The 13,108-nt window shown below is 42.4% G+C and overlaps 1 protein-coding gene across 5 annotated transcripts in view; it reads right to left on the bottom strand.

The window, feature by feature from the left end:
* Positions 1-8,027, bottom strand: part of SEPTIN7 (septin 7) — a 118,105-nt gene extending 110,078 nt beyond the window's left edge. For 2 of the 5 annotated variants that reach the window (XM_042921985.1, XM_042922003.1), the window contains exons 1-2: positions 7,824-8,027; positions 6,359-6,360 (exon numbers count right to left, since the gene is read on the bottom strand). In XM_042921985.1, the coding sequence (XP_042777919.1) occupies positions 6,359-6,360; positions 7,824-7,884 (63 nt within the window). In that variant the 5' untranslated portion in view covers positions 7,885-8,027. The remainder of the gene's footprint in view (positions 1-6,358; positions 6,361-7,823) is intronic. The other 3 variants (XM_042921977.1, XM_042921995.1, XM_042922010.1) reach the window with 2 other exon arrangements.
* Between the last annotated feature and the right edge of the window lie 5,081 nt (positions 8,028-13,108).

Here is a 13,108-nt window from a genome sequence, read left to right as displayed (position 1 = left end):
TTACTCCTTTCTACCTTTAAAGATTTACCTTTTCCAATTTAGAAAGGGTATCTTGCTCTGTACTTTCACTGTATACTCTACAAATTTGTAAATCACAGCATAAATGATTTACTAAGTAAATGCCAGGTAGGGAATACAAAAGTGAACAAAACACAGTCCTTGACTTTAAGAAACTTAAAAATGAAGGCAGAAAAGTATATAGTCAATTGCCATATAGTTTGGTAAGTTGTTTTTTTTTTTAAGCTAACATCTGCTCAATATGCGAGGCTAAGGACTTGAGACGTTATTATCTCATTTAATTCTCATTTAATTATCCAGTAACTTTATGATTACCACTTTACAAAGAAGGAAACAAAAAAATTCTGTTATTTGTCCAAGGTTCAGCTGAGCTTTAGAAATGTGAATCCAGGTCTGACTCCAGAACCTAAGCTCTTAATCACCATGCCTTCAATTTCTACTGTCGCAGCATTTAACTCAGTATCCCCAGTGCACACCACATAGCACAAGATGTGTTTGTTTGTTGAATGAATTTGAGTGTTGAAGTACTAGGCTCGTAATGACTTAACATCAATACTACCACTTTAGCTAATAATGTCTCATGTCAAAGGGTTCAATAGCTCTGAGATACTAACAAATGTGAAATAATCAATGTCTCAAGTAACTCACGTTATGGTTTATAATAGCAAAATACTGAAAATGAATGTCTTATCAGAAAGGGACATGTTAAACAAATCACAGCCTATCCATATAATGGAATTATATAGCTGTATAAAAGAATAAGAATGATCTTCATACACTGATATGGAATAACCTAAAATACACTAAGTGGGAAAAATTAAAAGGTGAGGAAGAATGTGTGTCTGATGTTACCATGGGTGACAAAGGTAGGAACATGTTTTTTGCTTGTGTATGTCACCAACTTTAGAAGAAAAAACGAGTAACTTAAATAGGTTGCCTTAGGAGTAGGAAACTGGGTTACTTAGGGATAGGAGTAGAAAGATTTCACTACATAGCTCTTTTCAACCTTTTGAATTTTTAACCAAGTGATTGTATTACCTATTTCACAAATACAAACTCCTCCAAAGAATGAAAAGCATTTTCAGAAATGAGAACAAAATACTATGTAAAATCTATAAGGCTATGGGTCATAGCTTTCTTGATTGCTACTATTTTGCAGTGCCTGACACATGTTGGCAGTCAAGTATTTGTTACACCAACAAAGTTCACAAAACTCCCAAACTGCCACTGCAGGAATATTTCAAATATATTTTACAAAGAAAGTAAAACTGGAAAAAAATGGTTTTAATTTTTCCAAAAAACAGTCAGGGCCTTATGCCAGGCCTACGGTTTATGAAACTCCAGAAGACTACCACGATCTATATGCTTTTAAAAGTACTAAGATGATCATTTTACTATTGTTTCATGTTTTCTTCACATTTCAAACCTTTCACAATAAAGAAGTTAGGGGGAGGGGCGCCTGGGTGGCTCAGGTCGTGATCTCGCAGTCCTTGAGTTCAAGCCCCACGTCGGGCTCTGTGCTGACAGCTCAGAGCCTGGAGCCTGTTTCAGATTCTGTGTCTTCCCTCTCTCTGACCCTCCCCCATTCATGCTCTGTCTCCCTCTGTCTCAAAAATAAATAAAGGTTAAAAAATAAAAATAAAAAAAAAAAGTTAGGGGGAAAAGACTTTAAAAAAATACTGAGAAAAACCACTTTAAATGAATCCACTGCATACGAATTATATCTCATTAAAGCTATTTCTTTAAAAAAAATTTTTTTAATTCACCTATGCATATTAGAAATCAGATCAGTGATTACACCGAGCAGTAGAGAATAACTGCACAGGGGCATAAGAAACTCTGGGGTGGAACACCTGGGTGGCTCGGTCAGTTGGGTGTCCAACTTCAGCTCAGGTCATGATCTCGCAGTTCATGAGTTTGAGCCCCATGTCAAGCTCTGTACTGACAGCTCAGAGCTTGAAGCCTGCTTCAGATTCTGTGTCTCCCTCTCTCTCTGCCCCTCCCCGCTCACGCTCTTTCTTGCTCTCAAAAATAATAAACATTAAGAAAAAGAAAAACTCTGGGGTGATGCAAATGTTCTTCATCTTGACTGGAATAAAAGCCACAAGGTGTATATATTTACCAAAATTCATTGAACACTTAAAATCTGTGCATTTTATTGTATGAAACCTATACCTCAATAAAGTTACTTAGTTCCGAAAACATTTAAAAGTGCAGATTCTTGAGCCCCTCTTAGAGATGTGGATCACTGGGTCTGTGGTGGGAACCAGTCAATCTGCATTTTTTTTATAAATTTATTTTTAATGTTTATTTATTTTTGATACAGAGCGCAAGCAGGGGAGGGGCAGAGGGAGAGGGAGACACAGAATCAGAAGCAGGCTCCACGCTCTAAGCTGTCAGCACAAGGCCCAATGTGGGGCTCAAACTCACAAACTGTGAGATCACGACCTGAGCCGAAGACACCCAACCAACTGAGTCACTCAGGTGTCCGTGCATTTTTAACATGGGGCTGTGGCTGACCCTCACCCTAGGTGATTCTGATCCCTAATGTAAGATCCTAATTCCTATGGTGAAAGCTCTACAAGGAATAATTATGGACTAGATAGCTAAGAAAGACTTCTTCCTTCTCCATCTCCTATAATCCCTCAATGGCTTCTCCATCAACCTCGTTCAGTGGTTCTCAATCTGGGGTCATTCTCCCCCCCTACCCTGTGACATTTGGCAAGGTCTGCAACATTTTTTGGTCACAACTGGGGAAGTGGTATTGGCATCTAGTGGGCAGTGCACAGGGATGCTGGTAAACACTGTACAATGCACAGGACAGTCCCCCAAACAAAGAAGTATAAAACTCTAAATTACAACAGTGCCAATGTGAAATTCTGACCTGGAGCCTTGCCTCTCAAATGAACTCAGTTGTGGCCCCAGAGGTAAACAGAAGAGATTAAACATGTGACCTCTTCAGGAGAGTCAGGAGAGTCCATTTTTACTTCCAGATTGGTGGGTAAGGAGAGAGAAATCCTCTTTACCACTGCATATAAAGCAAACAAAATGCAAATGTCACATGAATAAATTTTTTAAAAATTCAAAACAATGTGAGCAGGAGTAGCTTCAGGCTTTACTCCCCAACCTCAAGGGATGCTTATTTACTCTCCTCAGCCTGCAAGCACTTTTGAAGTTAAGAAACACTTGCCTAGGGGCACGTGGGTGGCTCAGTCAGCTAAGTGTCTGACTTCAGCTCAGGTCATGATCTCACAGTCTGTGAGTCTGAGCCCCACACTGGGCTCTCTGCTGTCAGTGCACAGCCTGCTTTGGATCCTGTCTCCCTCTCTCTCTCTGCCCCTTCCCTGCTTGCACATGCACATTCTATCTCAAAAATAATAAACACAGGGGCGCCTAGGTGGCTCAGTCGGTTGAGCGTCTGACTCGGCTCAGGTCATGATCTTGCAGTTCGTGAATTCAAGCCCTGCGTCAGGCTCTGTGCTGACAGCACAGAGCCTGGAGCCTGCTTCGGATTCTGTGTCTCCCTCTCTCCGCCCCTTTCCCATTCATGCTCTCTCTCTGTCTCTCAAAAAAGTGAATAAACGTTAAAAAAAAATAAAAAATAAATAAACATCAAAGAAAAAAAAAGAAACACTTGCCTAAAATAAGGTACATAAACTTTAGAATGACAAGCAAAACCTCATCTTTGGCTACCTTCACAAAGACTTTTAGGGCTATTTATTATAGCAACCTGGTCCAATCGAGGGCTCTTCAAAGTATGGTCTGTGGACCAGTGAGCCAGTCTGAACTGTTTATCAGTTTACATCAGAGAAGTATAGAAACTGGGAGGACAGAAAGGGAAATTTTTATAGCAGAATAATTTTATGTCTGTTGGGTTGAATAAAAAATTGGGACTTGTACTTCCCCTTTTTATTTCATCTTCATTTTAAAAAATTTTGCTGTACTTTTCACAATGATATTAGTCAATAGGGGACTGGAAATTTTAAAAGGAAAGAAAGAAAAGGTCATTCATCAGTTTGAAAAACACTAATCTAACCATATCTTAACTGATATACCTAGTAAGTGGCAACGCCAGGATTTAAACCCATGTCTGCCTGACACCAAAGCCCACACACTTAATCATTACACTATATTTCTCTGTTGTTATTACTTTGAAGTCAAATCCCTATATGTAGTCCCTACCTCTGGAGAGCTGGACTGCACTAGGCACAAATCAAAAGGACTTTATGTCTGGCCCAAAGCTTTCAACACTGAAAGCAAACCAAACTGCCTCCTTGGCTCCTTTCCCCAGGCTCACACTCAAACTTGGCTCTCTTGATTTCTGATAATGCAAATGGACAAAACAATATGTATATTTCTCCCTAAGGCCTAGAGCAGTCACTAAAGGATAATATCTTCTTTTGGGACCCATCCTGGTTTCTATCCGGCTCTGAGAGAGGACATCCTCTCAAGGAGCAGGAGGTCCCAGATCTCTCTAACCACACTCCATGTATAGAGTACAGAATAAATGAATCCAAAATAAGAAAAAGCCACAAGGACTTAATAGCATTTAAAGTCTTCCCTTCTCAGACCAAGACCTCCACACTCTGCCATAATGTTTAAAGACCTTCGACTTGACTCATCCATACTACACATCCTCCATGTGCTTTCCTAATTTTTTTCCACAATTTTTTCCAATTAAAAAAAATTTTTTATGTTTTTATTCATTTTTGAGAGACAGACAGAGACAGGGCGTGAGCAGGGGAGGGGAAGATAGAGAGAGAGAGACAGAATCAGAAGCAGGCTCCAGGCTCTGAGCTATCAGCACAGAGCCAGATGCAGGGCTTGAACTCATGAACGGTGAGATCATGACCTGAGCCCAAGTCGGACGCTTAACCGACTGAGCCATCCAGGTGCCCCTTGACAATTCTTAATAAAAATGTTATAACCCAACCTAATGTACAATATGTATAAAAAAAAATTAACACCCCCAAAATCCATACTAATTGCAACTCTTTTCATTTTTTAAAAATTATTAGTAGAGGGGCGCCTGGGTGGCGCAGTCGGTTAAGCGTCCGACTTCAGCCAGGTCACGATCTTGCGGTCCGTGAGTTCGAGCCCCGCGTCAGGCTCTGGGCTGATGGCTCGGAGCCTGGAGCCTGTTTCCGATTCTGTGTCTCCCTCTCTCTCTGCCCCTCCCCCGTTCATGCTCTGTCTCTCTCTGTCCAAAAAATAAATAAAAACCGTTGAAAAAAAAAAAAAAAAAAAAAATGTTTAAAAAAAAATTATTAGTAGAAATCCACAAAATGGATTTCAAGACCCATTAATAGGCCTCAACCTGCAGTCTGCAAAACACTGCTTATAGAGACCAACAGTCTCTAACAGTATGCTCTCATCTGGCAAGCCCAACCCATAATCATGCTACCTTAAAATTCTACTCAAAAACACATTTTTTCCTACATCAGTGTCATGGTACAATAAATGTAATATCATTTACAGTCCAAATTTAGTTATGGGGAAAACACACACACACACACACACACACACACACACACACACACACAAGGTTTTGTCTCAAAATTTAGTAAAATACATAACTTAAAGTCAAAAACTTTCAAACTCTTGTCAAAAATTGAAGAGAGCTTATTAGCTCAAAATGTAAAACATGGTTTTCAGCTGGTAGTTGTCACAAAATATTTCACTGGCAAATCCCAGAATAGAATATATACTGAATATATATATTATCAAATTACACAAAGTCTGAAACCAACCTGCTCTTCACTATCTTCACTCTGACTGGTCTTGTCATCTGACCACCCCCCATTATTGAGACCTTGGAAACCACAGATCTAACTCTTCCTACCTACCTACGTGTGTGTGTTGTCATTAACCCATTACAATTGCTCTAACGTGTCAGGAGTCCTACCTTGTGTTAGGCTGGCTCAGAAGTTGTGGCATAGACTTACGTATTTCTATGGGAAAATGCACAAATACAAAAACTTTTGAAACATAATCTATCGATAACCCTTTCATGTAGTTAATGCACTGAATGCCTTATCTCCAAATCAAAACCAGAAACCAAAACTTCTTAACCAAATTACAAAAATATAATGCCCTTTCTGTAAATTAAAATCTACTTGACATAAACATAAAACAAATCTCCATCACCAGTTATGAGCTTCAAGTCTGTAAGCCTCAGAGGGTATGCGGTATTTTTAAGAACTGTATTAACAGGACCTGGCTCCACCATGTTGTCCCACCACAGAAGGACACAATGCTATCATACAAACCATCTATGTAGCTTTCACATTTATTTCATAGCTCCGCTCAACCCCATCTCCTCTAGCCCCACCCACTGAACAGCTGGGTGGGATGAAAGATTGTTTCCTACCCTCCCTCCTGCCCCTTCACTAGCTATTTGGGAGGAATAGGGTTCCAGGCAGCAGTAACTAGCTTAGTAATTGTTTTTATCCTGCTAAGGCACCATCCTGCAGTCTATCAAGATCATAAATTTCGTCCATACCTGTACACTTGATGCCTAAAAAGTTTCCTCCTCAACTTGCTTATATACTTGGTGAGAGGGAGATGAACTCAAGGGCACTCAGAAAGGTATTCTTACATTACATCAAAATAATAAAGCCAAAAGAAATCTTAAAGTTTAACTATAACCATAAATTCGCAAAAGTAAGTTATTTCAGTAACCAAGCGAACACCTGGACGTCACAAATTCCTTCCCTACACTACAAAAACAAAACAAAACAAAAAAACAGAAAAGAAAAACAAAACACCCAGGTTTGAAACAGGACACTTTCAAAATGTAACTTAGCAAATGGAAACGTATTAGAAAAATCTCAGTTGCTTATTTCCTACTATACACACAGCATGGATTGGAACTCAGGAGTGGAAAATGTGAATGAAATGGCCTTGTTCTTTTTCCAATACGTTGGGGAGGAAAGGAAATGAAAGGGTTTCTGAAGAGAATAACTAAGAACAGTGAAATATTTTCAAAAATTAATTTTCTTAAACATCACCAGTATTTCCAACTCCCCTCCCTTCTCCAGCGACCCTTCCCACCCTTCCCACTCCTCGGGGGGGCGCCCTTCCCTGGCGTTCTTTTCCCCTTTTTCCTAAAAATTAGGTCCAAACCAGACTCCTTAGCCTCCGCACTCAAGCCTCGCCCGCCATCCACTGGCCTTCGGGGCCGCGCCTGGGGAAAGGAAACCCCGAGAGACGAGAAGGAGGAGCGAGGAGGCGACGCGGTTGCTGGAGCCTCTGCAGCCGCCGCCGCCGCCGCCGCCTCCACCGCAGCTTCAGCCTGGTGCATCCTTCTTCCTCCCTCCCCGCCGCCGCCCTCCCGGGCCGGCCCACACAGCACCCTCACCGGGGCGCGCACACACGTCCCCACCCTCCTCGCCAGCCCCACTCCCCCACGAGGGGAGCTCCGCCGCGGGTGCAGCGGCCGCCAACGGGAGGAAACAGGGCCGCGGGAAGCCGGCGGGCCAGGCGAAGACGACCCCGCTCTGGCGGGGCGAGCGAGGCCGCGGCTCACGTCTCCCGGCTCCCCTGGCCCGCCCGCCGCGGCACAGGAAATACCGCCGCCTCGGCTCTCTTCACATTCAATTCAAACTGTCACCGCCGCTTTCTCCCCTCCCCCCGGGCGCGCCGTCGCCGCGCCCCGGGCCCGCAGTCGGCCCACCCCACCTCCTCCGGCCGCTGCTCCCTGCATCGCCTCAGGGCGTTACCCCAGTTCGGTCTGGCGGCCGCAGAGCCCCCCCCAAGTCTGGAGCCGACGACCTGAGTCGCGGCGGCCCAAAGCTGAGACTCACCCATGGTGCTGCTGTTGACGCTCCTCTCCTCAGCAGCAGCGGATCTCGCACTGACCGACATCCCCTCCCCCCTCCGCGACCAGCCCGGGCGCAGCGCAGCCCGCCGATTCTCCAAAGCCGCCTACGCCGGTTCCGCGGCGTAGCCGCCCGGCGTCGCTGCCCCGCTTACGCAGGCGACAGCGGGCGGACTCCACCACTGGCTCTCGCCCGAATCCCGCTCCCTCCTCCGCCCCCGCCCCTTCAGACAGGCTTCCGGGCCTAGCCGACGCCAGTTTCGATCTCGCGAGAGTACTCCCTCACCTCCCCGCCGCCTCTCTCCATTTCGAACATGACTTCATTGGCATCACTGCTCTTTTGCTGCTCAAGTTTAGCCGCCATGTTTAAATTGGCGGGATTTGGCACCTCCAGGGTCGTGGATAGTCGGGCCTCTGTGCGTGTTTCTGCAACACTGCTTCTGAGGTTAAACTGCGTTACGTTTCTCGGTGAAAAGCCCGGGGACGATGAGAGGGAGTGACCGGTGGGCTGCGAGGGTGGGGTTTTGCCCGATTTAAAGATGGCCTCTGTCAGTGCCGCCCCGCTCAATTTCACGTCAGGTTTTGGAGCTGCGGAAGCCGCCTGGTTGGCCTTAGGGCCTTCTTACGGAGTTGGCGTAAGGCAAAGAGGCACCCCTGGAAGAGGCCAGATTGGGAATCTGCGCTTGGGGCGGGAGCCGCGTCCAAGCCTCCACTCCCAGATAACGACCTGGCGGCATTGTGGGTGCGAGTGGAGAGACACTTCGAGGCAGGTGTCTGTGTCTTCATCCATCCCCGTGTCCTAGCTTCCGGGACTCTCGGGGTGGAAAGCGAGATTAGGTCCTGGTTGCCCCCACATTCCCTTGGCGCTGTCACTTTCTGGTGGCCTGGCACAGCGAAGAGGTCGCGTGCTGCAGCTTCCGCTGCGGACTCCCCACAGTTACACTCGTGTTAGCTCACCTTGTTGGTTACCGATTCGCCCCTGGTGGAGCTCCACTCCGATTAAGGAAATGAATGAACACGCGGGAAGCTATTAGGCGACAGATGAAGAGTAATTAAGTACTAAAAGTGTGTAGTTTCATACTGTAGCAATGAATGTCGTTTGGTCACTGGAGCCTGCCGCCAAATGCTTAGTAGTCAAAGTAGTCTCACTTTGCCCAGAACAGCCTATGGTCGTTTGTACCTTTCTTGAAAACTAATGTCTGTCTTCGCTGTAGAGTTCATGAACATTATCTTTCCTGTTAAATTGTATGTTAAGGAATCATATACATTTAATATAGAATATTACATAATACAGAATACGTATGTAATATATAATTATCCTGAACCCGCGCAAGAATGTTCATAGCAGCATTGCTTTTTTAGTGCAACAATTTAAATGTCGACTTACAGGAGAATGGATGAATAAGTTGCATTATTGGGCAAACTGACATACACGGAATATTAAAAAATGGAAATTAATAAACCAATGCTACTGGTGTTCATTTAAAGTTCATTAACATAATGTTGACCCAAAAAAGCAAGTTGCAGAAAGATTTATATGGTACGTCAGAAAAGTTTAAAAACAAAAAACTGAGATCAAATTGGGAAAATCATGTAGGGAAATGATAGATGTATTCAGAATAGTGGTTAGTTCCTGAGAAGAAGAGAAGGGAATTTAACAGGGAGGATTCACTCTTATCTATAATGTTTTATTTTCTGCCAAAGGTAATCTGTTGAAAGTGTGGCAAAACCTTAAAGCTTAGGTGAAGGATACACGAGTATTAAATTGTAACTGGTTTCTGCACTCTTCTGTATACTTGAAATGTTTCCAAGTCTTTTTTTTATGAAGGAAATTTTATCCAAAGAAACACCTTATTTTGTGTCTTGACATCTACTGTTTCCTCAGCCTCCACTTGTACTGAATTGCTCATAACGTCTGTTAACAACTCATCTGCCCAACCAACCATTGTGTTAATTTTCTGAAACTTCAAAAGGGCATTTTACTTGGGGAAATTTCATTAAATTTCTACTTTGAAAAGGAACTAAGTATTGCTGGAAGTTTAAACCTGTGGCCTCTGAAGACGGACTGCCTGGCTTCTAATCTCCATGCTACCATTTCCTATGGATATACCCAAGGACAGGTTACTTAACCTTTATGTAATCTAGTTCCCTCCACTATAAATGGGAATAATACTTACCTAATTGGGTTTTTGTGAAAGTTAAATATGCCCAGTCCATAGTAAATACTTAGTAAATGTTATTTATTATATACAGCTCATTTTAAAATATAAAATTATCTTGTTTAATATAATCTAACAGTCTATAACAAAGAAAGTCTTTGCTTCCCATCTCTATTGATATATTTATTTGGGGGGGGGGGTCTCTTAATGGAAATGAAATTTTGTTATTTTGCTCTCTGAAAGTGGATAAATTCTCTATATAAATAATAAGTAGTTTGCCTGAGGTTTGTTCATGCTCTCCTACAAACTGCACCCCATGCAATAATAGCTTCACTACTTTCCATTGAAAATTATGTGGAAGACTATACAGGCAATGAGATGATGACAACCTATGGAATTTTGTCCATAAGGAGTTCTAATAGTGTTATAAATTGTGTGTGTGTGTGCATGCATGTGCACACATATATATTATGAATCTTATGTTGGGGGTGGAGAGAGTAAGAGAATTATTAAAATAGTTTTATAATCTCTACTGCACTGTCCACAGTATTACATTTGTTAATAAAATGTAGTCTAGACCTTAACCTGATTCAGAATCATCTTTTAAAAACTGATCTGAAACTCTGGATAGACCGTAGAGATTGTTTTCGCTACATATTTACAGTGTCCAACCTCAAACGAGCCTTCAACTTTGCCAAACAATACTTGCTTCCTTAGTTAGCCCTCTTTTTCCACAAGAACCACTTAGATTTTCTCCATTGTTTTCAAATCATCACCCTCATTTATTATCAGCAAAAAATAAAGCCCATCCGAGAGAAAATCCAATGACTTTCTACTCCCATATTCAGAAGCCTACCTGCATCCACACTCATCCTTTACAAACATCACAAGAGATCAGGTGTCCCTCAAACCTGAAGCACACATTTCTACACATATCCTCTCTCTTCATGCCTATTCTCTGGATTCTGTCTCCTACCTTCCCAGGAACTTCACTCAATGAATTATTTATTCAATATGCTTCTGAGTTTTGTCCCTACTGCTCCACTGAAATTCTCAACAGGGTCACTAACAACTTCTTTATTCAATTCAGGGGACCCTTTTTTCTGTTTTTTTTTTTTTTCCACACAATTTTTAAAAATGTTAGTTCCAGTATAATTAACATACGGTGTTATATTAATTTATGTGTACTATATGGTGTTTGATCAGTTCTATACATTACTCAGGGATCATCATAAGTGTGCTCTTAATCCTCTTTATGTATTTCACCCATTCCCCACCCCCTACCCCTCTGGTAACTATCAGTTTGTTAAGAGTCTGTTTTTTGGTTTATCTCTTTTTTCTTCATTTGTTTTGTTTCTTAAATTCCACATATGAGTGAAGTCATGTACTACTTGTCTTTCTCTAACTTCTTATTTCACTTTGTATTATACTCTCTAGATCCCATCCATGTTTTTGCAAATAGCAATATCTCATTCTTAATGGCCGAGTAATATCCCAATGTGTGCATATGCCACATCTTTTTTTTTTCTAATGTTTATTTATTTTTGAGAGACAGAGAGATAGAGTGTGAGTGGGGAGAGGCGGAGAGAGAGGGAGACACAGAATCCGAAGCAGGCTCCAGGCTCTGAGCCATCAGCACAGAGCCTGATGTGGGGCTCGAACTCATGAACCATGAGATCATGACCTGAGCTGGAGTCAGACACTTAACCAACTGAGTCACCCAGGCACCCCTATGCCATATCTTCTTTATCCATTCATGTATTGATGGACATTTGGGCTGCTTCCATAATTTGACTATTGTAAATAATGGTGCAATAAATATAAATTTGAAAACCGTTTTCAAATTAGTGTTTTCATATTCTTTGGGAAAATACCCAGTAGTGGAATTACTGGATCATATGGTAGTTCTATTGTTTTAGTTAAAGTTCATTTATTTATTTTTAAGAGAGAGAGAGAGCAAGAGCACATGAGTAGGGGAGGGGCAGAAAGAGGAGGGAGAGAGGATCTGAAGTAGGCTCTGTGCTGACAGCAGAGAGCCCAATGCAGGGCTCAAACTCACAAACTGTGAGATCATGACCTGGGCCAAAGTCAGAAGCTTAACTGACTGAGCCCGCTAGGTGCCCCCGTTCTATTTTTAATTTTTCGAGGAACCCCCATACTGTCTACCACAGGGGCTGCACCAGTTTGCATTTCCACCAACAGTATGCTTGAGGGTTCCTTTTTCCAGAGGACTTTTTTCTTATTTTACTTGACATGTCTGCGCGTTTGATACTAGTAACCATGGCCTGCCACCTTTACATCCTTTGATTTGTGAAACCCACTTACCTAGCTTTCCTTCTGGATCTCTGGCTTCTTTATTTTACCTTCTAGGACTTCCATCTTCTGCCTGTCACTTAAATGTCCATGTACCTCAAAGTTGTGCCCTAGTCAGTTTATTCCTATCCCACTTTATATACTATGATGATGTCATACACTTCCATGTTTTCAATGACCATATATATGCTAATAACTCCTAACTGTAAATGTCTAGTCCAGTTCTCTCTCCTTACTACAAATCTGCATACCTGACTGCCTTCAAAATGCATATCTTAATATTCCAAGGTATCTCAAAACAGTATATCCCAAATTAAACTCATTTTCATTATACTTACTTTTGTGTTCCCAATCTCTAAATGATCTCATCATCAACTCAGCTGCCTAACCCAGAAATATGGGTATTACACTCAGCCTCTCCCTCTCATTTCCTACAGCCGTCAGAAAGTCCTGTCTGTTTTTCCTTCTCATATACCCCCAGTGTCTCCATTTCTCTCCATCTCTGCCAATACTGTTCTGGCTAGGCCAATATTATCTCCTCCCTCAACTCTGTAATAACGTTTCTGCCTGGTGCCTTGTTCTACTCCAACTCATTCTTCATATTGTACCCAAAGTAACCTTTCTAAACTTTATGTCAGTCCCCTGTTTAAAGTCTTCCAACTTGCCCTCAGGGAATTTACATGATGTAGTTCCTCCTTTCTAGCCAGCCTACCATGTCTTGCTCTCTAAACTGTAGCAAGCCTTGCTGTGTTCTCTGAGTGGAACACTTCATTCTTATGTTTACACTTGCGTTCTTTAC

This window comes from Panthera leo, chromosome A2 (assembly GCF_018350215.1).
Source record: "Panthera leo isolate Ple1 chromosome A2, P.leo_Ple1_pat1.1, whole genome shotgun sequence".
NCBI lineage: Eukaryota > Metazoa > Chordata > Mammalia > Carnivora > Felidae > Panthera > Panthera leo.
Note: the sequence above shows the minus strand (reverse complement) of the source record. Positions and strands in the feature narration are given on the sequence as shown.